Genomic DNA, 27,461 nt, shown 5'->3' with positions numbered 1-27,461 from the left:
ACGGGTTTGGGCCTAACTACACATGTACTTACCGAGATACCTCACCTAAGGGACCTGAATGGTGGTTTGCGAATTTGGTAACCACAACAAAATATATATATATATATATATATATATATATATATATATATATATATATATATATATATATATATATATATATATATATATATAATTAGAAAGACCCACCCACATCTCTCACCTGCGAATTAAGGGAATAGCCAATCAGCTCTCACGTAATCAACTCAACCCAGGTGGCTCGGATTATATAGATAATTGACACCTCCCACACTCCTCCAGCTCAAGAAGCTGCAGAAAGCAACCCAAGAAGCCCTACACAAGGTAAGCACTTTGCTGTTTCAAACCCTTCCCAGAGTTCCTCCACAGCTATACAGACATCCACACATAGTACACATGAGAATCCCAATGCAACACACCCCTCAGCTGCCAGACCAGTTTCATTGCCGATTAGCGAACCATTAGCGACAGTGCAGATAGCAATGCAGACCAATGAGGCCTTCTTGGATTGCTTTATGCAGCTCCTTCGGCAAGACGAGTGTGGGATGTGTCAATTATTTATTTATTTATATATTCATTTTGTTACGCCCACCAACCCCCAACAGCAACAAAAAAAATTATACCTGATTTTGCTTTCAGCTATTTGTGACCATCAGCTTGAGTACCATCATCTCATTCTACAAAGGTTTTCATCGAGGTTTTCATCATCGATGTTCAAAAATTGAGGTTTTCATCATCTCAAGTGGGGTAAGAAGGTATTTGATGTAGAGAGCGAGGGAGGATGGGTACGGAGAAGAGCGATCAGAATAAAGCACACAGACAAACCACATCGGGTCTGACTATACAGCTGATATGAGTGAGAAAACACCAATTACTTTTAAGTGGAGATTGACAAGTTAAAAAATAATACGTTTGCAATGTATGATGCATCACTGTCGTATCTTGTTTACATTGGTTCCTTACACCTTTACCTGTGTTAGTTGTTTTATTGCTTTATTTCATTTTAGTTTGCTCTTCCTACCGTGATATTCCCTGAAAGAATTGTGGCCGTTTTTAGATACAGAAATCTTTTCAACAAAAAAAACTTTATCTCGATGGCCACATTTTTATTGGCATTGTTTGATGGTGATAATGTGTTCTATTGAATCTCCCACTTGCTCCCTGGTGTATCTCTTCCTTTGGTCAAGTTTGCCTCTGGCATGGTGTTGGCTTTGCAGATGGATGGCCTCCTGGAAACGTTCCTGGCTGCCTATGACATTGTTCTTGTGCAGGATGAAACACTGGACCTCGTGAATGCCATTTTACAAAAGGTCTTGTATTGATGATCGATCATTGTACGTGGGACTGGAGTCTGCGGGCTGCCGATGATGCCCCGAGATCATTCCCTTTACAGTTTCCTCTGTAAAGTCATTCTTTCAATATAATGTCTTTACAGTTGGTCATTCTTTCAATAGCAATTTTGCTGAAATGCTTAGCTTTCACATTCATTGTTAAAATGCCCCTGCTGAAGGAAGGGAAGAGTCATGATTATTGATTGTAATATAATCTGTAAGGCAACGTTGTGTTGTGCTGTGCCACCTTTAGAAGATGAAAGTGCATTTACTGGTGGGTTTTGTTGGAGTAACCTCATTTATCTGCCAAAAGTGGATTATTTTTCTGACCAAGGATACTGTTTGAGTAGGCAGCTGTACAGTATGGCTTTGCAGTACTCAAGCTGAACTACTAATTGTACCTTCCAGCCAAGGAATTTTGGTTAATTGCACTACCATCCTGAAGTGGGCCCTTACAGCATCAATGAGCTCCACATTTCAAAAATAAAATCTCAAAGGAATCAAATTGATCATCATTGTTTACCTTCCAAGATAATGTTGAACTCCCACTCCTTTGCCCTCCTTTCTCAGCTTCCTCTTAAACTGATGAACATGTTTTGCTTATCCCAGGGTAAAGCAGTTTGCATTGCACAGTACAATGTGTATTTGAGTCACACTTTGTAGTAACTCGCACTGAGGAACTTCTCCATTGTGAACGTGCGAGGTATTTTTTTTTTTTAAGATTTTTTTTAATTTTTTTAAAGATTTCTTTTAATTTTTTTGAATTTAATTTTTTTTTTTTAAAGATTAACCATTTTAAAAGATGTATAATATGTATAATATATGTATAATATGTATAATATATATATATATAGATATGTATAATATATATATAGATATGTATAATATATATATATATAATATATATCTATATATATATATATATGTATAATATATATATATAATATATATCTATATATATATATATATATATATATATATATATATATATATATATATATATATATATATATATATATATATATATATATATATATATATATGTATAATATATATATGTATAATATATATATGTATAATATATATATATATGTATATATATATATATATATATATATATATATATATATATATATGTATATATATATATATATATATATATATATATATATATATATATATATATATATATATATATATATATATATATATATATATATATATGTATAATATATATATATATATATATATATATATATATATATATATATATATGTATATATATATATATATATATATATATATATATATATATATATATATATATATATGTATAATATATATATATATATATATATATATATATATATATATATATATATATATATATATATATATATATATATATATATATATATATATATATATATATATATATATATATATATATATATATATATATATATATATATATATATATATATATATATATATATATATATATATATATATATATATATATATATATATGTATAATATATATCTATATATATGTATCTATATATATATATATATATATATATGTATAATATATATCTATATATATATATATATATATATATATATGTATCTATATATATATATATATATATATATGTATATATATATATATATATATATATATATATATATGTATAATATATATATATATATATATCCTTGAGATGCCGATCAACCTGCTGCATCTCTGAGGCATGTGGTTGGCCCATTGGCTCCTTCCATTCATGAAACTGCCTCACTGAGAGAATCCTGTGAGTCGGATCATCATCAGGAAAATGAGCCACATGTCCCTACAGCAACAGCTGATGCTCATGGAGGATGCAGATAACAAATCTCATTCGAGTCTTTCTCAGCAACCGCTCGTTAAATACAAAGTCCGACAAGCGATAGTCTATGATTCTCCGAAGAGACCTGATACCAAAGGAATTAAGTCTCCATCTCAGATCCCTGGTCAGAGTCCAAATCTCACATCCATAGAGCAAGACGAGAAGCACCAAGAACCTGAAGACTCGGACTTTCTTCCTCCTGCACAGGTACTGACAGTGCCACGCCCAATGATCCAATGAATCCTTGACTCCCAGGCCCGACCCAGATGTATGTTGACCTCTGGCTCACAGCCAGCAAAGAAATGAATATCTGACAAGGTAAGTGAATCTCTCCGTGACCTCAACATCCTCACTGCAAACAGGTACAGACACGATAGCAGCATTCAAGATGTCATTGAAAGCCTGGATCTTAGTTATGACCGAGGAAACCCATAATCCCAATGGCACTGACTCCTCATTCCGCACCTCCAGGGCCCCCAAAATGATATCCAGAGCCTCTGCAAGGATGACTGCATCATCTGTGAAATCAAGGTCAGAGATCTTGACATTCCCAAACGAAGCACTGCAAGTTGATCTTTCCCACATGCTCCCCAGAATCCAGTCCATACAAGCACTAAAAAGTGTGTGGACCAGCACACACCCCTGATGAACTCCAGTAACAACTGGAAATAAGTTGGAGATGGTATCACGACATTTCGCAGCACTGTCAGTACCAGAGTATACTTCAGACATCAGATTGATCAGTTTTGGTGGCACCCCATGAAGATCAATAATCCTCCAGAGGGCATCCTGATTCATGAATTGAAAACTATGCAGAGGTCAACATAGGCTGCAAGCATCCCCTGCCAAAACTCTCGTCTGCATTCGTTGAGGACCCGAAGGGCAAGGATGCAGTCAATTGTTGACCTCTTTGGTGTAAAGCCTGACTGCTTTGGATGCTGGTGCTCAAGCAGTTGGTGGCGAACCCTATCATGAATTATCCGAGCAAAGACGTTGCCCGGTACTGAGAGAAACGTCACCCCTCACTCCTCGGTAGTTGTTGCAGTCCTGGCAATCACCTTTCCCTTTCCAGAGAGTGACAACAAGGCCCCTCTTCCAGGCAGTTGGGATGATGCCTGTGTTCCAGGCAGAACACAGAACAGCATGTAATGGCATGAGTACAGCAAACAACAGCCTTGAGACGTTCAGCATGGATGCCACAGATCCCAAGAGCTTTACATTTCAACCGGTTCACTGCAGCCTATTTCCACAAACGAAGGTGGATCACAGTTGATTGGAGTATCAGCAATAGGGATAGTAACACCTCTGATGTCCAACTTAACAGCTGGTGGATCAGTCTGGTATAGCCGCTAAAAGTAATCGGTCCAGCAGGCCTTCATTTAGGACTCCTCTGTCAAGAGCCCACTACCCTCTGCTCTAACTTGCAGGACACCGAGAGACTGGCTTGGAGGAACGCAATGCACGAATTCCACTGTAAGCAGGACGAGAATCACTTGACCACAGGTGGTGCTCTACCCCCTCACAGATTCCTTGCACATTAGCCTCCTTGTCCAACTTCAGCGCACATACAATTTTACGCCTCAACTCCCTTAACAGCTCAGCTCTGCCATTAAGCCTGGCTCTACAACTCTGGTCAATGGTATCCAGTGTCCCTTGAGCGACTAAATTCTTCTTCGCCCGACGTTGAGTTCCAAGATATCCACCGGCAACATCAAGTATGGTGGTTATGAAGGCACTCCACAACTCTTCAGGATTCCCGAAGGCACCCACAACCCCCCCCACCCCCCAAAATCCCGACTCAGCCTGTTCGCAAACTCCTCAGCTACCCTCTCATCCTTGAGCTTGCCAACATCCAGCCAGGCCTGGAATGATACCATTCTCCCGGATTTCAGCTGCAACTTCTGAGTTGCTACCACAAGCCTGTGGTCAGTATTGAGGAACTGAGCACTCCGGTAGGCCCTGCCTTCTTGATCATTCTCCAGCAACCATCAACGAGCACATGGTCAACCTCATTTGCCACACCACCAGCATTGGAATACCAAGTCCATCGATGAGCCTGTGGGTGCTGAAACCATGAACCAGCCACCATAAGTCCATGACTTATTGAAAAGTCAAGGAACTTACTGCTATTCTGGTTCACAGTTCCAGACCCATGGGGACCAACATGTCTCATAACCATCCCTATCAGTTCTCGTTGATGCCATGAAATCCCCCAAGACTGGAAGAGTATCTCGCCTGGGGCACTGATCAACCACAGACTTGAGTGTGGCATAGAATGTGTCCTTCACGGTGAGATCACTTGCCTCAGTCAGAGCATAAACAGGGACCAGGGAAATGACACCCAAGGAGTGATGTATCCTTCGTCTCATAATTAAATATGCTCGTTGACCGGTGTTACCTCATTCATCATTGGAGTCAGCTTATTGGACACAGCTACAGCAACTCCTTGAGCATGGTAACCATCAGAGAGACCAGACCAATCGTCGGTTTAACCACTCACCATATCTGGTCTCCAAACCTCAAAGAGTGCTTCGATACCGATGTCCAAACGCTTGAGCTAACATGATAACAGAGATTGTGATCATCCTCTCTTTAGGATCGGACATTCCAGACACACACCCAAAGGGACCGCCTCAGGTTTACCCAAGGAGACCGCCTTCTGGTTCACAACACCTCAGCGCCACCCCAACACACACCACCGCAATCTGACCCGGGAAGGTTACCCCGTGGTTTTCCTCCTATCATCAAAGAGTGGGGGTCCAAAAGGCTTTGCCCCAATCCCGTCATCCGGTGAGCTGCCCTGTGGAGGGCAGCTGCACAGGATGTACTCTCACCGAGTGGGTTTTCAATTTTCTATATGTTTTGCAGAGTGAAGGGTTTTACGGTGGCCGGATTGCAAATCCTGCCACCAACCTCTTCACAAAAGTAACCCAACTGCAGGAGGATGTCCGCAGACACAGTTGGACACTAGATATGGATGGCCATTGGCTCACAAGAAACTCCTCCACCCTTTGGTGTACATAAGACCCCAAGGACCTAAAAGACCACAAGGACCCAAAATACCTCGGGAACCCAAAATACCGAGAGAACCAAAAAGACCCAGCGGACCCAAGAGACACAATGGGACTATCACTGACCCATGGAAATTCTGCATCATGTAAAATGTGACTTCAAGTTGGGAAAGGTGTGGGTGGACTTGGGTCCACCCCTCCCTCCCCCTTCCCAACGTCTTGGTCTCCCTTTTCCAATTCCATGTACCCTCACCCCCAACTCTCTGTCCTTCCCTCTCCTTTTCTTCCTGTTCTTAACAATGTTACACAAATATACACAGGGAACTTTGGTGCATGAAATGGCCATTCGGCCTTTCATGCCTGTGTTGTTCCTGTTTCTGTTTGTTAAGAACAATGTTAAAAGTCAATCAAGATGAAACTTTAAATTCACAATCACTTCCCCCGTTCTTCCCTCATCAATCTATATATTACTAAAACTCTCATCTTGTATGTATGTATGTATGTATGTTCCCGAAATACAGCCAAAACGGTACACGACAGTGCAAAAATTTTCGGGCCATCTTACTCACCATTCTCCTGTAGTGTGCAGTATAAAGTTTTGTTCAAATTGGGCAACGGAAAAAAATATATATTTAAAAAATAAATTCCCGATTCAGTCAAGTACTCTTCGGGAGAATTTGATCAATGCAAACAACCTCATCGGTATAGATCACTGGAGCTATCTTTTATTATTTTTTTTCTTGAAATGATTTTTTTGAACAACCGCTGTCACAACAGGAACCTAACAGGTTCACGGGTCGTCTAATCCTTACTATAATTCACAGACCAGTGTTTGTGTGTTTGTTTGTTGCGCTACTCGTCCTACAGTTTTGGACCTATTCCATCCCGATTTCGTACGTCGGATCAGCATGACCCCGTTTAGTGCATAGAGGTGTTTTTATCTTTGCTGGTGGTCTTGGGGGGAGGTGGAGGGACGCAAATTCTCTGTGTAAATGTGTATCGTGTTGCATGGCCTTCAGGTGGGGCGGGGGGTGGGGGGATATTTCAAGTCTCCATCATTTACAGTCCAGAATTCCTGTTCCCACGTTTTCCAGTGCAGTGTTGAATTATAAGCAGAAGGAATGTTTTTGCTTCATGCACATAACTTAATGTTTCTTTTGCCTACACAGTGTTGTCTTGCCTATATGCACCGCCTAAATAAGGGTATCCGTCATAAGAACATGTTTCATGCTTGGAACAAGATCGCCCATACGGTAGGTACTCTGCTCGTAACAATAATAACATGAACATTCTTACATATCCAAATTTCTATACAGATTATTGAAAGTCAAATGGTAAGTTTTATTGTTTTTTTTTAAAACGTTTTATTGGGGAAAAAAAAAGAATATCACTGATTGAAGAAAATATTTTGTCAATCTGTCAGTTTTAAAGGTGCGTGCATATACATTTACTCTTTTGGCACCGAATCGCAACCAAATATCAGCCATGCACTAACCGAAACCACTTGTGAATATACTCGCCAGGAAGTTGAGCGAACTGGCGATTCAAACTTTAACCTGCAAGTCCCTTCCCCCTAACCCCCCATCCCCCCCCCCTTGCTGTAATCTCACTAGTTCATTCACAAACACCAGCTGAAGAGCAGCAAGCTGGCTTTGTACCGCTTCTCAAACAACCGCTGACACCACCTCACCTTTTCCCATATACTTTCAGATGTATTCTATCATTCCTGTATAATTTGTATACGGTTGGTTTGAAGTGTAAATACAAATTGTAAAATTGCTATACAGTATATGATTGATTTGGTTTGTTTCGCAATGTTCCTTCACCATGAAACACCTGCGATCGAACTATGTGATAATTTAACAATACCAATATCGTTTGTAACTCCACAGAAACGAAGCTCGAATTCAATATGAAAGAAGGTACAGGAAGTTCTTCCAAAAAAAACCAAACACATTTTTGGGTACATTTTAGGGAAAAGTGCAAAAGATTTTTTTTTTTATTGTCTCATACTGAAAGGGTTGCAGCTTCATGGAAATACCATAGTGAGGTGGTAGTTTAAACACATTTAATGAGGATCTAAAATAACATCACGTTATGTGGTGGCAGTGCCCCCCAACGGGAGATTGAGTACCTTATCGCCCTGAGGTAGAAGCAGACAGATTGTGGGGTTTTTTATTCCTATTTATACTGTCCTTCCATCAAATGGACTTGGTAACTGAATCCAGCAAAATTGGATTGACGGTGGATTAAATCGACAGGGTGTTTATCGAGGTGTGCTAACTGCCGTGGGAAGCAAGGAGAAGCTGATGTTTCAGACATGAAACTTTCATCGGAGCAAAAGAGGGGATATTTTGTTTTGAGTGTTAACCCCACTTTTGCTCCGACTTAGGGTTAACATCCAAAAGTTCCACTACATCTTGCTTCCCACTTGTGGTTAGCGTACCTCAATCAATGTCCTGGTGATTTCATCCATTGCTCCACCTGTCGAGCCTTCGCCTGCCTGATACAGATCGACACGAGCCTTCACCAGCAAAGCTTATTCTTCATTGAATATTGGCTTTATGTTTGCTGGAGTAGGGAACAAAATGCATTCTTAACCTCGCCCATCCCTGAATGGACAGTGATCGGCTAGGTTAAGAATGCATTTTTGGCTAGTGTGTGTGTGTGTGTGTGTGTGTGTGTGTGTGTGTGTGTGTGTGTGTGTGTGTGTGTGTGTGTGTGTGTGTGTGTGTGTGTGTGTGTGTGTGTGTGTGTGTGTGTGTGGATCTACTTTTAATTCGGCAAAGGCCAAGTGAAGCGAGGTCGACGCCGTTTATTCCTGATACATGACACACTCTGCAACCCATGCCTACAGAAAACAGATTTTTTTGGAATGCCATCCATATTTTTCCATCCAATCATGTGACTTAGTTTAAAAAGAAAATTCTCCATGGGTAGCCTATGTTGAAAGTTTTGTGTCACTCACTGGAGCGGTTGCGGAGAAAACAAATTTAAAAGCGAATAAAGGTGAAAAAGTGAGGGCATCGGTCGAAGTTCGACAACATGGTCAAGGATGGTTGTGGACTCCCATGACAAGTATGGGTCATTCTCAAATATTTTATAATCTATACATCCTGATGAGGCTCTGCATTTTAAAATGCTCAGTCTTGTTATTTGCTGCAATGACGAAGCTTGTTCTTTCCATTTAAGAAAGGAAATTGTTGAAGAATCATTCATCTTCCTTATAAATTCCCCAACTAGATTTTTCTGATAGACTTTCAGGTTGAAATTGTAGACATGAATGCCCTCTGCTTCCATCCAGCTCTCTTCAGCCTTGGCTTGTGCCAGTTCTGTTCGATCATATCCAGCAGCTGGAGGTGCTCAACTAGGTAAGCAGGGTCAAACATGTTTAGTGACCATGGAAAAGGCAATGCAGGCAAACGATAAATGTCTTAGTGATTCAGAGTTTTGTTTGCATATGGCTCATCATTCACCCTTCACTTATGACGATATAAAATTCCACCTTCCCTGATTCGTTATCGGGAGAAGGGACTGTATTTCCGATTCTAATGTGATGCCCCAGAGCATGGAGGCGACTCGGAAAAGCATGATTAAAAACAGTCCTGAAAAATAATTGTCATTACATTTGACCTTTTCCTAAAGGAGAAACAAAAGTTTTTTTTGTTTTTTTTAGAAAAACAAGTTAAGCACAGGGATCCTTCCCAGCGCTTGATAGATTGATCATCATCGGAGTGCACTACACCTCAATGCAGGACCCCTCCGGTGGGGGATATACCGGTCGTGTCTCGAGCAAGTTCCAATGGGGGAATGCAGATCACAACTCTGTTTCTCACAGTTCGTCATGCTGCCGTTCTTCATCTTCCTGCCGCTTGAGCTTCAGCTCGGATGCTGTGATGATGCCGTCACCGTTTCGGTCTTGGTTCCGGAACATGTCACCAATGAGATGGTCGTGGTCTCGCCCAGGCAGCAGCCGACCTAAACCTTGTGACACCTGGGTCTTAATGTAGGTGGAAAACTAGGGATGGGAATCACAAGCCAACAAGTCCGTCAGACGATTTGTCCATCAAAAACATGATCCATGCAGTTTTTTTATTTTCTTGTCAGGGCTCCGGTTCTCATTTTAATCAAATGAACTCGTGGCACGGTTAAAATATTCCTTGGAAGTGCACTCCCTGTTTTGAGCTGTCTAACGTGAGTTCATTTTCCTTTTGGATTCAAAAAACCAACCGATTGTGCTGACACAACATGTAGTAATGGCATACCTCGGTGAGCGTTATGTGCTCATCATGGTCGTTGTCCATCTGTGGAAAGAGCTCGTCAGGTGCGTTGTCTTTCCACACAAAGATGTATCCATCAGGCAGGCCTTCTTCGAGCCGAACCAGCTCAACATCGAAACGAAGTACAGCACTGCCTGGCACTTCTCCTTCTGCAGATGTTTGCCAAAAAAAAAAAAAACAGGCACGGATTATGAATCTGGAGCACAAATACTTCACTCTCTTTATTTTAATGCAAGCCGCATGAAGCGAGAGAAATTGATGGCTACATTTTAATTGGTCTGCAACTTACTCAGATCTGCAGTGATGGATTCCTCATTTGGCATTAGACTGACATGTCAGGTAAATGGTGACAGCCGGAAAACCATGGCGTCAAGGTTCAATTTCGTGAGCCCGCATGAGTGGGAACTAGGTGCAGGCTTTTTGAGTTTGGTCATCCAAATTAGAAAATTTACATTGACATCGAGAAGAATGCCAATGCTACCTATTTTGTTATTCGACACACACTTGACAGCCAAAAGGGAAGCAGAGCACATGGGGCCAGCTGAACATGTTTGGCTGATTTTTCTCACTCATTCCATGTGATAATTATTTTATTTTGGATATTTTATTGCGTTTCCATGTACTGTATTCTGTTACTACTGCCGTGGAGCTATGTGGCTAATACTGAGGGGTACCCCCGATTGGACTGTTTTGGTCGATGGACCATATGCAGTCGAGCTTGGCTGAAGTTATATCCCATGTTGTTACAATTAGAGAACACCCCGATACACGAATTGGAGTCATGCTCATTCTATGTAGCAAGTCTGGATGTAATCAGCCCAGAAATTTAGGAGAAGTTGTGCGACAAACAAACACACGCATACCGGTGAGTGATTTATAGTCAGGATTATATACACAAATATTACATGTGTGCGAGTGCGTGTGCGCGTGCACACACGCACACACACACACACACACACACACACACACACACACGTGGATACTTTAGAGACCTGGGGTGGAAGCATTTAAAATCCACTCTACCTGGCAAAGCTCTGCCTGCTCATACATGCAGTTTGCACCCCTCTGGTCATCTCACTCTGAATCTGATTCGAGCATGCTACAGTCTCTTCAACAGAGGGGGAGGGGGTGGGGTGTGAGAAAGATAGAGGAGTGGGGAGAGGAAAGGGAGGGGGGGAGAAGGGAGGGTGGGATTGGAAAGATGGAGAGGGGTGAGATATGCAGAGGAGAGAGAGAGGCAGAGGGGTGAGGGAGAGGGATGAGGGATTCGGGCATATGTGACGCCCAGTTTATCGTCCATCCGAGAGACGGCACACACATTGATGAATCGCCCTGCCTGTGAAACACCAGGATGACAGTTTATAGCTGTGTCGGAATTCAAACCCAGGCTACACAGGTGAGAGCGAGCATGCGTACCTCTCAGCATTCCCGATGTGATGCGGTGATTCATTACTTCATAATAACTGAAAACATTTTTTACTCATTGTGATCATATAATTTATTTTGCCTTCCTACCTCCGGTGTATAACCGTGGTATTGCCATTGATTGAAGCTTGAAGAAGGCATGCCAAGTGGCTTCACCAAGCACTCCACAAAACGGTTGAAGAAACTTTTAAAAACGAAACATTTAATTACCACTGCTGCCGAAGGTGAAGGAGGTTTTATCTTTTCACCCCTTTCTGTCTTTGTTTGATTGTTTGTCTGTCTGTTTGTTTTGTGTACAGGATATCTCAAAAAGTTGTGGACGGATCCAGATGAAATTTTGTGGACAGGTTCGGTGTGTGACAAGGACAAACTGATTTGATTGTGAAAATCCGGATCCGGATCTGAGAATTTTTGAAATGATTCTTCACCATTGATAGTGCAAAACTAATATATAGCACGACATCTCAAAAATTTGTGTACGGATTTGGATGAAACTTGGTGGACGCGTTGGGTGTGTGGCAAGGACGAATTGATTCGATTTTGGTGACGATCTTAATCCAGATCTGGATACGAGGATTATTTAATTTTTAAAGTGATTCTTCACCATTGATGGGGCCAAAAACGATATATAGCATGATATTTTAAAAAATCTCGTCATTTTTCACACCCAAGACCCCAACTCACCCCCACCCCCCTCAAAATAATGTCAATGAAAATCAGTGTGTTGGTGAAGACCATGGCGAGACTGAACCAAGTGACTTTAAAGATTGAACACAATGGTTAATTTATCTGTAGTTTCAGTTCATAATGTGAAATGCAATTTTTTTTATTTTTTGGACAACCCAAGAACTAAGTGAATTCTCATGGAGGAAGGCATTCGATCCTGAGTCTTTGCTGCTGGACTATCAAGCAGAGGAAACCATGCCAGCGAAAGCAGAACGATCCATAAACGGATAAAGCAGAGGCAGCACATTGCATCAAAAATTCCCCAGGATTACAACAGCCTCATTTTGCAAAGCAGAGGGTGTGCAAACACAAAGATAGCAGATTCACGAAAACTTGAGCGTTGCACAATTTGCAAATTGAAAGAGGGTACTTACCGATTCCCTTCTCTCCAAAGCCCAAATGAGGAGGGATGACGAGTTGCCTTCTCTCTCCCAAGCACATTCCCACAAGGCCTTGCTCCAAGCCTGGAATTAGCTGGCCATTGCCAACAATGGCCTCATATGTCCACCCAGTGGTTCGGCTGCCAAGGAGGGAGATTCATGTGTTTCTGATATCGTAGGAATCATGTAAAAGGCTTGTAAAGTGATACCTAACATAGGAGGGTAATCCTAAAAGTGCTATGCCCACTCTAACCCCATCATACTATAGCACAGGTGTGGTGATGCCGACGAATTTACCTCTGCACAATGAATGCAGCTGCGCTGTTCTCATCAGCGTTTCAAATGTTTTTCTCTGTTAATAAGAGTATATTTAAGCCAGAAATGAGCTTTACACAATGCTGAATGGAAGTAGCAGTAGCTGCTGAATTTTTGTTATATTCGAGAATAATATTCAGGTTCATCCATTGGAACCATACTCTGTGCAGAGCATTGGTGCTGCTGAAGCAGTCTACTTGGCTATTGGGAACAATCCTGAATGGGGCGCCACTCTGACACAGGATACCAGCAAGCTGGTACTCATTTTTCCGACCTCAGAAGGATGACAGGCAGAGTCAACTCCACCTGGTATTAATTCAACAGCCAAGGGGGATTTGAACTCAGGATCCTCAGATCCCAAGCCCACCACCCTAACCATTAAGCCAACACCAGGTATATATTCAGGTGCCATGGCATTATTTTTCGAGATTACTGTTACAATGTGGATAAAAGTGCCAAATTCGGCGTGATTCTCCCTTAAGGGTTCCTCATTAATTTCGGTCAAGGAGCCATCTTGACGGTTTTTTCGAATTTTCATCCGTAAAACAAAAAAAAATTGAGGATGGCTGACAAATCTGATATATTAATTTTCTCATGTTCTGTGAGTCGTAAGAAGGTCTGTATCTGAAGGCAATTCACCTTAATTTCACTTGGCATGCCTTCCAACTCACTCTCTTGGCCATCCACATCCTCCAACGAGAAGCTTTCCTGCTCTCTGAGGGCTCCAAAGATGAAGAGTCTGCATCAGCTTGGAGGACTGAAATGCTGAAAAAGAGTCCTATCTTCATGCATGAGGACCTGATCCTGAGATACGAAACCCTCATTATCTATATCTAGGCTCACAGACAAAATAATTTATTTTTGTATGTGGAAGTCTTGGAGGAATTGACACCTCTGTTCTTTGCCTTGGATTATGTGAATTACTCAAAGTGGGTGCCTGTCCACATCAAAGATATGAAGTCCTTGTCCAAACCCATAAAGGATGAGTTTGAGAAGCAATGTCACTGGGTCCTTTCCAAGATCAGCAACAAGTGCTCTATAATCCCAATTGACCAGGCTCATGAGCAGAAGAACCGCCACATGATAGGCTGAGGTCGTTGTATTGGATTCACAGAAAACCAGATTGCTCTCATCTCAGGGCCAGAGCTGCCTATACTGCAGCAGCTATTATGATCCCAAAAACCCTAAGAACTTCCAGAACTACAAGCATGGTCTCTCCAGAGAAAACCCCTTAGAGGCAGGTCAATAGACTCCAACACCTTCAGGAAAATGAACAATCCCTTGGATGATTTCTCAGATCTGGTAACACCTGACAGTCACAACTGTGCAGATGTGTCAGTAGTAGCTGCATTGCACATCCTGGAGGACACATAAGAAGCAGTTCCAGGACTTCATCAAGAATGTACTTTAATATTGCATCCGCTCTATTAATGACCCAATCAAGAGGAATAATCTGACCCTCCTCAGGAGACATCAGCCCAAGGCACCATCAAGGGAAGAACATTAAAGTGCTTCAGAATACGTGAACTATACTCTGGTACCGAGAGTGCTGTCAGGTGTTGTGATTCCATCTCTAACTTATTTCCAGTTGTTACTGGAGTTCATCAGGTGTGTGTATTGGCCCTCACATTTTTCACCGCTTGTATGGACTGGATTCTGGAGAGAATGTCGGAGAAATCAAGCTGCGGTGCATCGTTTGGGAGTGTCAAGATCTCTGACCTTGATTTCACAGGCGATGCAGTTATCTTTGCGGAGACTCTGGATATCCTTTTGGGGGCCCTCGAGGTGCTGAATGAGGAGTCGGAGCCGCTGGGATTACGGGTTTCCTGGGTCAAAACTCAGATCCAGGCTTTCAATGACATCTTGGATGCTGATATCCTGTCTGTGCCTGTTTGTGGTGAGGATGTTGAGGTCACGGAGAGATTCACTTACCTTGGCAGTGATATTCATGTGTCTACTGCCTGTGAGCCAGAGGTCAACAGATGTCTGGGCCTGGCGTTCGGAGTCATGGATTCACTGGATCATGGAGTGTGGTGCTGTCGGTACCTGTGCGGGAAGACGAAAGTCCGAGTCTTTAGGCCATTGGTGCTTTCAGTTTTGCTCTACGGATGTGAGACTTGGACTCTGACCAGGGATCTGAGACGGAGACTTAACTCCTTCGGTACCAGGTCTCTTCAGAGAATTATTGGCTATCGCTGGTTGAACTTAGTCTGTCTCAGCAACCACTCGCTGAACACACAGCTGACATTTTTTTTTCCTGTATAGTCTGTGAGTGTCTGTGGCTATATGAACATTTGGCTCATTTTCCTGACGCTGATCCTGCTCACCAGATTCTGTCAGCAACGGAGCCTCGTGTGTGGAGGTGGCCAACAGGCTGACCACATTCCTCGTGGTTGCAGCAGGTTGATTGGCATCTTAATAAGATGGTGATGGGCCAGGTGGAGGCCCCTGGAGTACCAGCAGAAAGTGGACGCAGCGACGCGCTGCTCTGGCGCATGCTCCTACACATGTCCTGACCTGACCTGTGAATATGTGGCACTTTTTGCCCAGTTGTACATCTACAAACATGGCCATGATGGTGATTTGAGGGAATTATTTTCCCATGACATCGTCCTTCCCATCTTCCCACTCAGATTTTGGTAAGCTCAATTTACCACACATAAAGTCGAAACTGCTGAAATGTTTTGAACAGCCGGGACTACCTGAGTCACCGGAAACTAATTATGCCTGCAAAGTTCTGGACGTTGCCATCATTGTCCAGTGCTTGCTCACTACCAGCATCGTCACCTTCAATGGATATGCAGACAAGGTGTTTAATTATCATTTACCTGGAAAATAATTTGCAGGATGCCACAAGGTTGGATGTTGTGTGGGACAAATACATTTCTGACAGTTTGAAGGCATCTACCCAGTAAAAGAGAGGGAACGGGGTGCACAGAAAGTTGTCGGGCCAGATCAAGTTGGCAGGCTTCCTCCATGACCCGCAGAACAAGAAGGAACTGTTTGCTTTTCTGACCTCCAATGTTTCAGAATTAATCTTCCCACTGGAAAAAGCTTGTACATCTGTGGTATCCATAGGTTCCAACAGTCCCATGCCAAACTGCAATCATGTGGAGGCTGACACAAGGGTCATGGTTCATGAACCACCTGCATTACAGCGGGGTAGGAAGACTCTCCAAATACGTACAATTATTCTTGCTTGCGTATTCCACATTCCACAACTTAACCTTTGGCTGACATCTGGGTGGAATTTGGCATGGGCAAGAATTACAGATTCTAAAGCATTAGTGCCCTCTGTGGCAGACTCGGGGAAGCAAGATCGTAAGCGCTACCAGTGTTCCATGCAATACCTGGCTACGATACCACATCGAACTTCAAGGGCAATAAGTTAGACTGGCTGGCCTGGCAACCCTACACAGATATCACAGAGACATTCATGTTTCTGGCTTGACACCTCTTTGAGGTCCTGAATGTAGACTCTGATCATTTCCAGAGAATTGAGAAGCTGACTCATCCTGTATGACAAATCTAGTCCTTTGAACTCTGTCAATGAGACAAGAAAGGAACTATTCTGCCTCAATAATCTCTCCACGAACAGAATGCCACACACACAGAGCGTTCGACTTCAATACACCTGATGGGTGGTATACCAAGCTGGAATGTGGACAACCAACACACAGACACAGAAGGTTGTTCCTCCTCGACAGGAATTTGCCTGTGCCAATGTGTCAGCATCATGGGTGCCAGTTTGGATGACAATTCCAGGTCTTCAAATAATGCATGGGGTTGATCAAATGGAGGAGACTGCTCCAAGTGCAATTGCAACAAAGCCAGCTTGATTACTCACTGCTTTGCAATTGTAAATGTAATTCATACAACCAACCCAAGCACTGATAATATAGCATATGTGACATCACAGAGATGCTGAGGACATTGAATATGTTTTGGATTGCAATACTGAGAGAGAATAAGAACTGTTTGACATTTGGTGTATTGATAAACAGCATGTACTGATAAACAGTGTGCAAGTTTATCGCAAAATGCGTGGTCATTATGTTCAATGAAGTACAGCACTAGATATTATAAAGCCTGGTGTTGGCTTAGTGGTTAGGGTGGTGGCTTGAGATCCTTGGGTCCTGAGTTCAATCCCCGTTGGCCGCTGAATTAATATACACCAGGAGGTTGACTCAGCCTGTCATCCTTCTGAGGTCAGCAAAATGAGTACCAGTGTACTGGTAAGGGGACACTGTATCAGCAGCATAGCCGCGTCCCAACCAATGATGCAACCAGCAGCCACACGCTGCACTCAATAGAGAGAGTAGATATTATTAGTGTATCAGCAGTATTACTATGTCAAAAAGCAGATTCAGTGATCCCAAAAACCTGTATTTTGGAAACTATGCAGCCTTCTTATGGCTTCGGTAACCTGAGATCGGTGATATTTTATCATTAACGTCGGCCATCTTGGATTGTAGTATGAGGTTAAAAACCCAAAACAAATTCAGGAGGGCTCCTCATCTATAATTGATTAGGGTTAGGGTTAGGAAGCTTCATGCCAAATTTTGTGTTTTATATCAGCTCTGTAACAGTAAATTCGCTAAAACCACCTGACTCCGGTATCCATCCATCCATTGGGACCAGACTCTGTGCAGAGCGTTGGTGCTGCCTAAGCAGTCTCCTTGGCTATTGGGCACAATCCTGAACAGGTCGCCACTCCGACACAGGATACCAGCATGCTGGTACTCATTTTGCCGACCTCGGAAGGATGACAGGCTGAGTCAACCCCACCTGGTATTAATTCAACAGCCAGGGGTGATTTGAACTCAGGAACCTAGGATTCAAAGCCCACCACCCAAACCATTATGCCAACACCAGGCATAAGGATCATAAATTGAGGTAAAACTGATGATGACTAAATTTTTTAAATGATGAATAAGCAAGTAAAGACAAAAGCATAACATTTGCTAGTGCAGGTAACTTTCTGAACGAATTACAAAGAACATACAATTATTACAAGATGGAGAAATTAATAATGCAGATTCTTGCTGTAGTTTAGTACATATAATAAGTAGATCTGAGAATGGACAATCTATATTAAAGTACGTCGACACACACATTTCATTAAAATTACATGAAGAAAGTAGGTCGAAAAAAGAAAGATCCATTGCAGCCACATTAGGTCTGATGTTGAAGGTGGTGAAAAGTTCACAAGCCGTTCGATATCGACTTGGGACCATCTCGCTCGTTCCGCTCAGCTAATCCCTCACATAGATTTACATTCCCCAAACAAGAACGGAAACATTTCAGAACCATTTTGTTCCCTTAACATGCGATCATAATTTGTAGAACTCTCTTGCGATTGCAAAGCTGTGCCCCATCTCTTTAAAAATAAAACAAAAATCTTCTCCGACACTGAAGGACGACTCGTGAAGCTTTTCGAAATACAGGTGTTTGGTCATCATTAAGCTAAGCGGTACTTTTGGACAGTTTACAGAAAAAAACACTTTTTCTAAATCCTCTTTTTCATTTGGTTTAATTTGGAGCCACAAGATTGACCGTTTATACGAAATGGAAAGAACAGGGAGGAGACTCCAAAGGGGAGTAGTTTGAATGTGGAATAGTTTCTCAGGATATGGCGTGAGAGTAACGACTTGTACATGTATCACATGCAGGATGGGGACATCAGGAGACATCAATATTTTTTTTGAATGAATTGAAAGGGCACGAGGAGATGACGGACGTACGTATGGGATTTGAACCTGAGTTCCTTACACCACAAGCCAGGAGTTCAAATGACATTATTATCAAGCTTTGCCTGGTGTTGGCTTAAAGGTTAGGGTGGTGGGCTTGGGATCCAAGGGTCCTGAGTTCAAATCCAACTTTTCTGTTGAATTAAGTCCAGGTGGGGTTGACTCTGCCTGTCATCCTTCTGAGGTCAGCAAAATGAGTACCAGCTTGCTGGTATCCTGTGTTGGAGTGGTGGCCAGTCCAGGACTGTACCCAAGAGCCAAGGAGACTGCTTAGGCAGCACCAATGCTCTGCACAGAGTATGGTCCCAATCTCCTCCTCCTCCTCCTCTATGGTCCCAATGGATGGATGGACTATCAAGCTGACCCAATATCAATCAGTGACTCGTACTTTTTTCGAACAGTAACATCAATAAAAAAAATATTTGTCGGAAATGGTCCTTGTCTTTCAGGAATTTCAGAAGTATCATCTATTTGCATTTTGGATGCTTATCCATCAAATTTCCTTGATGACCTGCACGTTTCCCTGCTCCAGCAGCCCCTGTGAAGCCTCTGCTCCAGGAATCCTATTTAGGAGGGTGCTCAGCGTTCATTTCATTGGCCGATTGAACAACCACACGTCCAGTGTGCAATGTTTGCCCGTTCAATCTCCCTCCTGAAAGTTTCACCCCTCTAATACTTTCAGGGTAGTAAATGTAATACAATGTGTGTAATGCTGCAGTGCCATAATATACACACATATATATATATATATATATATATATATATATATATATATATATATATATATATATATATATATATATATATATATATATATACACACACATATATCTTCTTCCTTCTTCCTCTTTCGGCTTGCTCCCGTTAGGGGTCGCCACAGCGGACCAACTGTCTCCATTTCGCATATATATACACATATATATATATATACATATATATATATATATATATATATATATATATATATTTCTTCTTCTTCTTCTTTCGGCTGCTCCCGTTAGGGGTCGCCACAGCGGATCAACCGTCTCCATTTCGCTCTATCCTCCACATCTTCCATTGACACTCCATCCACCCGCATGTCCGCCCTCACCACATCCATGAACCTCTTCTTTGGCCTTCCTCTTCTCCTGCCTGGTGGCTCCATCTTCAGCAACCTTCTCCCGATATACTCTGCTTCCCTCCTGTGCACTTGTCCAAACCATCTCAATCTCGCCTCTCTCACTTTGTCTCCAAACCGTCCTACCTGCGCAGTCCCTCTAATATATATATATATATATATATATATATATATATATATATATATATATATATATATATATATATATATATTCCTTATCCTGTCCATCCTCGTCACTCCCAACGAGAATCGCAGCATCGTCAACTATGCCACCTCCAGCTCCGCTTCCTGTCTTTTTGTTAGCGCCACCGCTTCCAAACCATACAATATAGCTGGTCTCACTACCATTTTATATACTTTCCCCTTAAATCTTGAAGCTACCCTTCTGTCTCAAATCACTCCTGCAACTCTTCTCCACCCACGCCATCCTGCCTGCACTCTCTTTTTCACTTCTCTCCCACACTCTCCGTTACTTTGGACAGTTGATCCCAAGTATTTAAACCCATCCACCTTCCCCACCTCAACTCCTTGTAACCGCACCATACCACCACCCTCCCTCTCATTTACGCACATGTACTCTGTCTTACTCCGACTGACTATCATTCCCCTTCTCTCCAGTGCGTACCTCCACCTCTCGAGGCTCGCCTCAGCCTGCTCCCTACTCTCCCTACAGATCATGATGTCATCCGCGAACATCATAGTCCATGGAGACTCCAGTCTGATCTCATCCGTCAACCTGTCCATCACCATTGCAAACAGGAAAGGGCTCAGAGTCGATCCTTGGTGCAATCCCACTTTTACCTTAAACCGGTCCGTCATTCCAACCGCACACCTCACCGCTGTCACACTGTCCTCATACATATCCTGCACGATCCTCACATACTTCTCCACCAATCCCGACTTCCTCATACAATACCACAACTCCTCTCTCGGCACCCTATCATAAGCTTTCTCTAAATCTACAAACACACAATGCAACTCCTTCTGGCCTTCCCTATACTTCTCCATCAACATTCTCAAAGCAAACATCGCATCAGTGGTGCTCTTTCCTGGCATAAACCGATATTGCTGCTCACAGATCGTCACCTCTCCTCTCAACCGAGCTTCCACTACTCTTTCCCACAACTTCATAGTGTGGCTAAACAACTTTATCCCTCTGTAATTTCCACAGCTCTGCACATCACCCTTGTTCTTGAAAATCGGAACCAGTACACTTAATCTCCACTCCTCCGGCATCCTCTCACTTTCCAAGACTTTATTAAACAATCTGGTTAACAACCCCACTGCCATCTCTCCTTAGCACTTCCATGCCTCCACTGGTATACCATCTGGGCCAACCGCCTTTCCACTTTTCATCTTCTTCATAGCAGTCCTCACTTCATCCTTACTGATCCACCCCACTTCCAGATTCACTATCTCCACCTCTTCCAACCTTCTCTCTCTCTCATTTTCTTCATTCATCAGCTCCTCAAATTACTCCATCCACCTTCTCAACACACTCTCCTCGCTCGTCAGCACATTCCCATTTGCGTCCTTTATCACCCTAACCTGCAGCACATCCTTCCCAGCTCGGTCCCTCTGTCTTGCCAATCGGTATAAATCTCCAATTTATATCTCCAATCTCCAATCTCCACCTCGTGTGGTCTTCAAGTTGTTCGGACCCGGGCTCCAGCGAGAGCGAGCTGGATCCAATCGCTGAGCCGCGATCCTTCCCGAGCTCCCGCGAATCCTCCCCCGCTTCTCAACACGTGCTGGTGAGACGAGGCGCCAATCCTTCCCGTCGATGCGTCGCTTCCCCGAGGAACCACCTCCACGAAGAGGTCGATGAGTCGCACCAAGCCGGGAACCAAAATGGAGAACAAAGAGCTCCTCGAATCAACAACAAGAAGCCACCACTCACAGCTCAATCCGAGCAACCGGCTCCACTTCATTCCATAACAAAGCAGCTCGAAGCAAAAAGCTCTCCTGAGCCAAACAGAAGCCGAAGCTCACTGAACCACCAAAGCAAAAGCCTCCAAAAAGCCTCCTCCCGGGCCAGACCTCAGCCGAAGCTCACTGAGCCAGCCGAAGCAAAAAGCTTCCGAAGGCCTCAACCCTAACCCAAGCCAAACAGGACCCGAAGGTCTGCTGAACGACTACTCTCTGCCGAATCAAAAAGCTTACCAACAAAGAAAGGATCTCGTCCTTATCCTTCTCCGCCCCCCCCTCCCCCACGCCCGGCGTGACTCATGCCCTCGTGATCCATCCCACCGCTCAACCACGGGTGGGAGGGAGTTGTTGACATCATGAGTCACGGGACGGCAGGATTCTTCTTCCTCTTCGCAGAAGAGGGGGAGGGATGTCTCCATTGTTCGTTCCCTAACTTTTCAATCGATCCGCAGCGCATCCAATCGATTTCTGAACATTTAAACAATGAAAGGTGAGCTGTCTAGGGAACAAGCAGTTATCGACATAGCTGACTAAAGGAACCTGAATGTTGTGTGCAATCAAATTCCCAAATTTGTCGCTATATATATATATATATATATATATATATATATATATATATATATATATATATATATATATATATATATATATATATATATATATATATATACATACATATTGTATGTTGTTCATCTTTCGGCTGCTCCCGTTAGGGGTCGCCACAGCGGACCATCCGTTATGATCCGCATACTCATTTGGCATAGGTTTTACGCCGGATGCTCTTCCTGACGCAACCCTGGTCACCTTTTACGACACAGGGATAAGGATTGGGTTTCGCCATGATTCCGGGCTGCCCTACACCCTCTCATAGCGCGGCCCAGCGCAGAGGGCCCGTCCTCAAGTGATCCTCCAACCCAAGCCTCCGAGTAGCCGGATTACAGGCACACGCCACTCCGCCTGGTACATATATATATATATATATATATATATATATATATATATATATATATATATATATATATATATATATATATATGCATATATACATATACATTATAAATGCATCGTGTTTTGGTGGTGAAACGGTGCAGGCTAAAGGGGAAGGATTGCATTCTTCATGATGATTAGAGTTAAAATTCCCTTCTATTATATATTTTTTTTACAAATAAGTTACAAAAATTATTTTGTTACCTTACCTGGAATAGAGTTTGGTACCATCAAGCAGGCTCGTATTGTAGTGCATGCCCACAAAGTCTCCCTTGTGTACGTGATGGGAGCATTGCTCAGGCAGGTGCTGCGTCTCGATGACGACGCTGTCCGTTGGGTTGTGGAAATCGACCATAAGCACGTGCACCACTATAACGGCCGATCCTGGAATCTTATTCACTGGGGGCGTAGGACGAGAAAGCAAGGTGGGTGCATGTATACAGGCCATTGCCATGCCATTGAAAGGCAGCATTTTTATTAACCATCATTAAATTACAATCCATCCATCCATTTGGACCATACTCTGTGCAGAGCGTTGGTGCTGCCTCAGCAGTCTACTTGGCGATTGGGTACAATCCTGGATGGGTCACCACTCTGGCGCAGGATACCAGCAAGCTGGCACTCATTTTGCCAACCTCGGAAGGATGACAGGCAGAGTCAACCCCACCTCGTATTAATTCAACAGCAAAGCAGGATTTGAACAGGATCCCAAGCCCACCACCCTAACCATTCAGCCAACACCAGGCATATTCAATTGGAAGTTGCACTTTTATTACCACTATTAGTACGACTCCATCCATCCATCTAAATCGACCATACTCCATGCAGAGTGTTGGTGCTGCCGAAGCAGTCTCGTTGACTATTGGGCACAATCCTGGATGAGTCGCCACTCCAATACAGTGTACCAGCAAGCTGGCACTCATTTTGCCGACCTCGGAAGGATGACAGGCAGAGTCAACCCCATCTGGTATTATTTCAACAGCCGAGTGGAATTTGAACTCAGGATCCTAGGATCCGAAGCCCACCACCCTAACCATTAAGCCAACACCAGGCATATTAGCACGACTGCTGTTGACAATGGACTATGAACACTTTTTTGTTGTTAGCGCATTGTCACATCGTGTGCAAAACGAGTGGTGTACCCACCAATGCCAGCTTCCCCATAGGCAAGATGTGGGGGTATCGTGAGTCTTCGATGCTCGCCCACACAAACTCCCAGCAAACCCTCCTCCATGCCGGCAATGATGTAGCCTTTCCCCAGGTATGTGTCATACGTTTTGTCCTTCAGGTAACTGGCGTGCACAGCAAACACAAAGATTTATACGTTTGTCCCGAACAGTTCACAAAAGTACAACTCCAGCTCGTCACCACCAATGTCAGCATCAGGGTGTCATTCCAGGCCTGTCATGTTGATGGCAAAGTAAACTTTTGGTTGAAAGCACAATCCTGCTGTCCTCATTGAATTGAGAAAGGAGAAAATAGGAGGAAACAAAAACCAGAATAAAAAAAAAAAACACAACAGCAAAATGATAAAAGTTTGAGATCAAGCACCTTTGCCTGCCCAGGGATCAGTAAACGTTCATCAAATCACTCACACTCGTTAACCATGTACGGTCCAATCTGTCTTGCTCACCTTCAATCCTAACTTGTCCCATTTTTGTCTTTTTGTAGAATTATCTTGTGTTGTTCCAAGCCCTCTCTTTCTCCCAATGCTTGAAGATTGCAATCGATCCCTCCCTGCAGTTAGCTCCCATACCCACAAGTGATCAATCTAACATCACCTTTCAAACCTCTTCCTTCATGCAGGCCTTTCTTTTCTTTGAGATCCTGTTTTTTAATTATCTCTTGTCTGCCTGTGCCCTATTGCCGGCCAGTATCATCGTCATCATCATCCGTGATCATATCTGATGAAGAGCATTGGTTCTACCAGTTTCCGTGGCTGAGAACCAGCCATGAAGAGGTCATCATATATATATATATATATTTTTTTTTTTGCAGGGTGCTGAATATGATGGCAGGAATTTGGAATTTAGCCAAGGTACCAGAACACTGCCCCACTCTTTTTGTAAGGCATAATGGGATCTTTAATGTGCACTGGTAATTGCTAACAGTAGCGACATCCCTCTTAAAGACCCCGCCAACCGACGGTGTACTTGTTGATGCAATTCCCTGTCTGTAAAATTACCAATCTGACAGTTTATAGTCGGTCAGGAATCGAACCCAGATCATGCCTCATATGTCTGGTTGTGCACCCTTTGAGCTCTCCTGCCAGCTGCCTGTCAGCATAATATCCCTGACCATATGAATTCCTGTTAAACGTCAATGTGGTTCAAACTTTTTACCCTCCCCCGAAGAGAGGGAATTACATTTGAGTCCGTTTGTTTGTTTGATTGTTTGTTTACACTTAATGTGCTAACAGGGCCACAAACGGCACCTGGTGATAGTCAATATTACACGTTATCTTTTTTCAACCGAGCTCCTCCATAAAGTATGTACAATAGAATGTGAGTACATCTACAAAGTATGGATAATTGTAGCATGAGTACATCTATAAAGTATGTACAATGAGAATGTGAATACATCTATAAAGTATGTACAATTATAAAGTGAGTACATGTATAAAGTATGTACAATGAGAATGTGAATCCGTCGAAAGGATGTATTGTTAGAATGTGAGTGCATCTATAGAGTATGTACAATTACAATGTGAGTACATCTATAAAGTATGTACAATTATAATGTCAGTACATGTATAAAGTATGTACAATTAGAATGTTAATCCGTCGAAAAGGAAGTATTGTTAGAATGTGAGTGCATCTATAGAGTATGGACAATTATAATGTGAGTACATCTATAAAGTATGTACAATTATAATGTGAGTACATCTATAAAGTATGTACAATTATCATGTCAGTACATGTGTAAAGTATGTACAATTAGAATGTGAATCCTTCGAAAAGGATGAACTGTTGGAATGTGAGTACATCGATAAAGTATGGACAATTATAATGTGAGTACATCTGTAAAGTATGGACAATTATAATGTGAGTACATCTATAAAGTATGGACAATTATAATGTGAATCCGTCGAAAAGCATGCACTGTTAGAATGTGAGTACATCTATAGAGTATGCACAATTATAATGTGAGTACATCGCTAAAGTATGGACAATTATAATGTGAGTACATCTATAAAGTATGGACAATTATAATGTGAATCCGTTGAAAAGCATGCACTGTTAGAATGTGAGTACATCTATAGAGTATGCTCAATTATAATGTGAGTACATCGATAAAGTATGGACAATTATAATGTGAGTACATCTATAAAGTATGGACAATTATAATGTGAATCCGTCGAAAAGCATGCACTGTTAGAATGTGAGTACATCTATAGAGTATGCACAATTATAATGTGAGTACATCTATAAAGTATGTACAATTTGAATGTGAATCCGTCGAAAAGGATGTACTGTTAGAATGTAAGTACATCTATAGAGTATGTGCAATTAGAATGTGACTCCATCTTTCAAGTATGTACAATAAGAATATGAGTACATCTATAAAGTATTTAAAATTAGAATGTGAGTACATCTTTCAAGTATGTACAATTAGAATATGAGTACATCTATAAAGTATTTAAAATTAGAATGTGAGTACATCTATAAAGTATGTACAATTAGAATGTGAGTACATCTATAAAGTATGTACTGTTAGAATGTGAGTACATCTATAAAGTATGTACAATTAGAATGTGAGTACATCTATAAAGTATGTACAATTAGAATGTGAGTACATCTATAAAGTATGTACTGTTAGAATGTGAGTACATCTATAGAGTATGCACAATTATAATGTGAGTACATCTATAAAGTATGTACAATTTGAATGTGAATCCGTCGAAAAGGATGTACTGTTAGAATGTAAGTACATCTATAGAGTATGTGCAATTAGAATGTGACTCCATCTTTCAAGTATGTACAATAAGAATATGAGTACATCTATAAAGTATATAAAATTAGAATGTGAGTACATCTATAAAGTATTTAAAATTAGAATGTGAGTACATCTATAAAGTATGTACAATTAGAATGTGAGTACATCTATAAAGTATGTACTGTTAGAATGTGAGTACATCTATAAAGTATGTACAATTAGAATGTGAGTACATCAATAAAGTATGTACAATTAGAATGTGAGTACGTCTATAAAGTATGTACATTTCGAATGTGAATCCGTCAAAGTATGAACTGTGAGAATGTGAGTACATCTATAGAGAATGTGCAATTAGAACGTGACTCCATCT

The 27,461-nt window shown here is 42.0% G+C and overlaps 2 protein-coding genes and 1 long non-coding RNA gene across 9 annotated transcripts in view; 2 read left to right on the top strand and 1 right to left on the bottom strand.

Annotated features, from left to right (window-relative positions):
- The window catches only part of NT5C3A (5'-nucleotidase, cytosolic IIIA), a 111,900-nt gene extending 110,046 nt beyond the window's left edge, over positions 1 to 1,854 (top strand). For all 6 annotated transcript variants that reach the window (XM_085892183.1, XM_085892180.1, XM_085892184.1 and 3 more), the window contains one exon: positions 1,236 to 1,854. In XM_085892183.1, the coding sequence (XP_085748309.1) occupies positions 1,236 to 1,340 (105 nt within the window). In that variant the 3' untranslated portion in view covers positions 1,341 to 1,854. The remainder of the gene's footprint in view (positions 1 to 1,235) is intronic.
- Positions 1,855 to 3,081: 1,227 nt separating this feature from the next.
- The window catches only part of LOC147021802 (uncharacterized), a 43,180-nt gene continuing 18,800 nt past the window's right edge, over positions 3,082 to 27,461 (top strand). The window contains exon 1 of the long non-coding RNA XR_015060941.1: positions 3,082 to 7,499. This is a non-coding gene — a long non-coding RNA (uncharacterized LOC147021802). The remainder of the gene's footprint in view (positions 7,500 to 27,461) is intronic.
- Positions 7,582 to 27,461, bottom strand: part of LOC147021801 (peptidyl-prolyl cis-trans isomerase FKBP9-like) — a 48,707-nt gene continuing 28,827 nt past the window's right edge. For both annotated transcript variants that reach the window (XM_085892167.1, XM_085892168.1), the window contains exons 6-10: positions 24,302 to 24,447; positions 23,365 to 23,554; positions 13,052 to 13,197; positions 10,512 to 10,675; positions 7,582 to 10,264 (exon numbers count right to left, since the gene is read on the bottom strand). In XM_085892167.1, the coding sequence (XP_085748293.1) occupies positions 10,079 to 10,264; positions 10,512 to 10,675; positions 13,052 to 13,197; positions 23,365 to 23,554; positions 24,302 to 24,447 (832 nt within the window). In that variant the 3' untranslated portion in view covers positions 7,582 to 10,078. The remainder of the gene's footprint in view (positions 10,265 to 10,511; positions 10,676 to 13,051; positions 13,198 to 23,364; positions 23,555 to 24,301; positions 24,448 to 27,461) is intronic.

Source organism: Eptatretus burgeri, chromosome 8, assembly GCF_056783735.1.
Source record: "Eptatretus burgeri isolate ZD-2024b chromosome 8, Ebu_testis_v1, whole genome shotgun sequence".
NCBI classification, from domain to species: Eukaryota; Metazoa; Chordata; class Myxini; order Myxiniformes; family Myxinidae; genus Eptatretus; species Eptatretus burgeri.
This window is presented reverse-complemented; position numbering and strand designations above follow the sequence as displayed.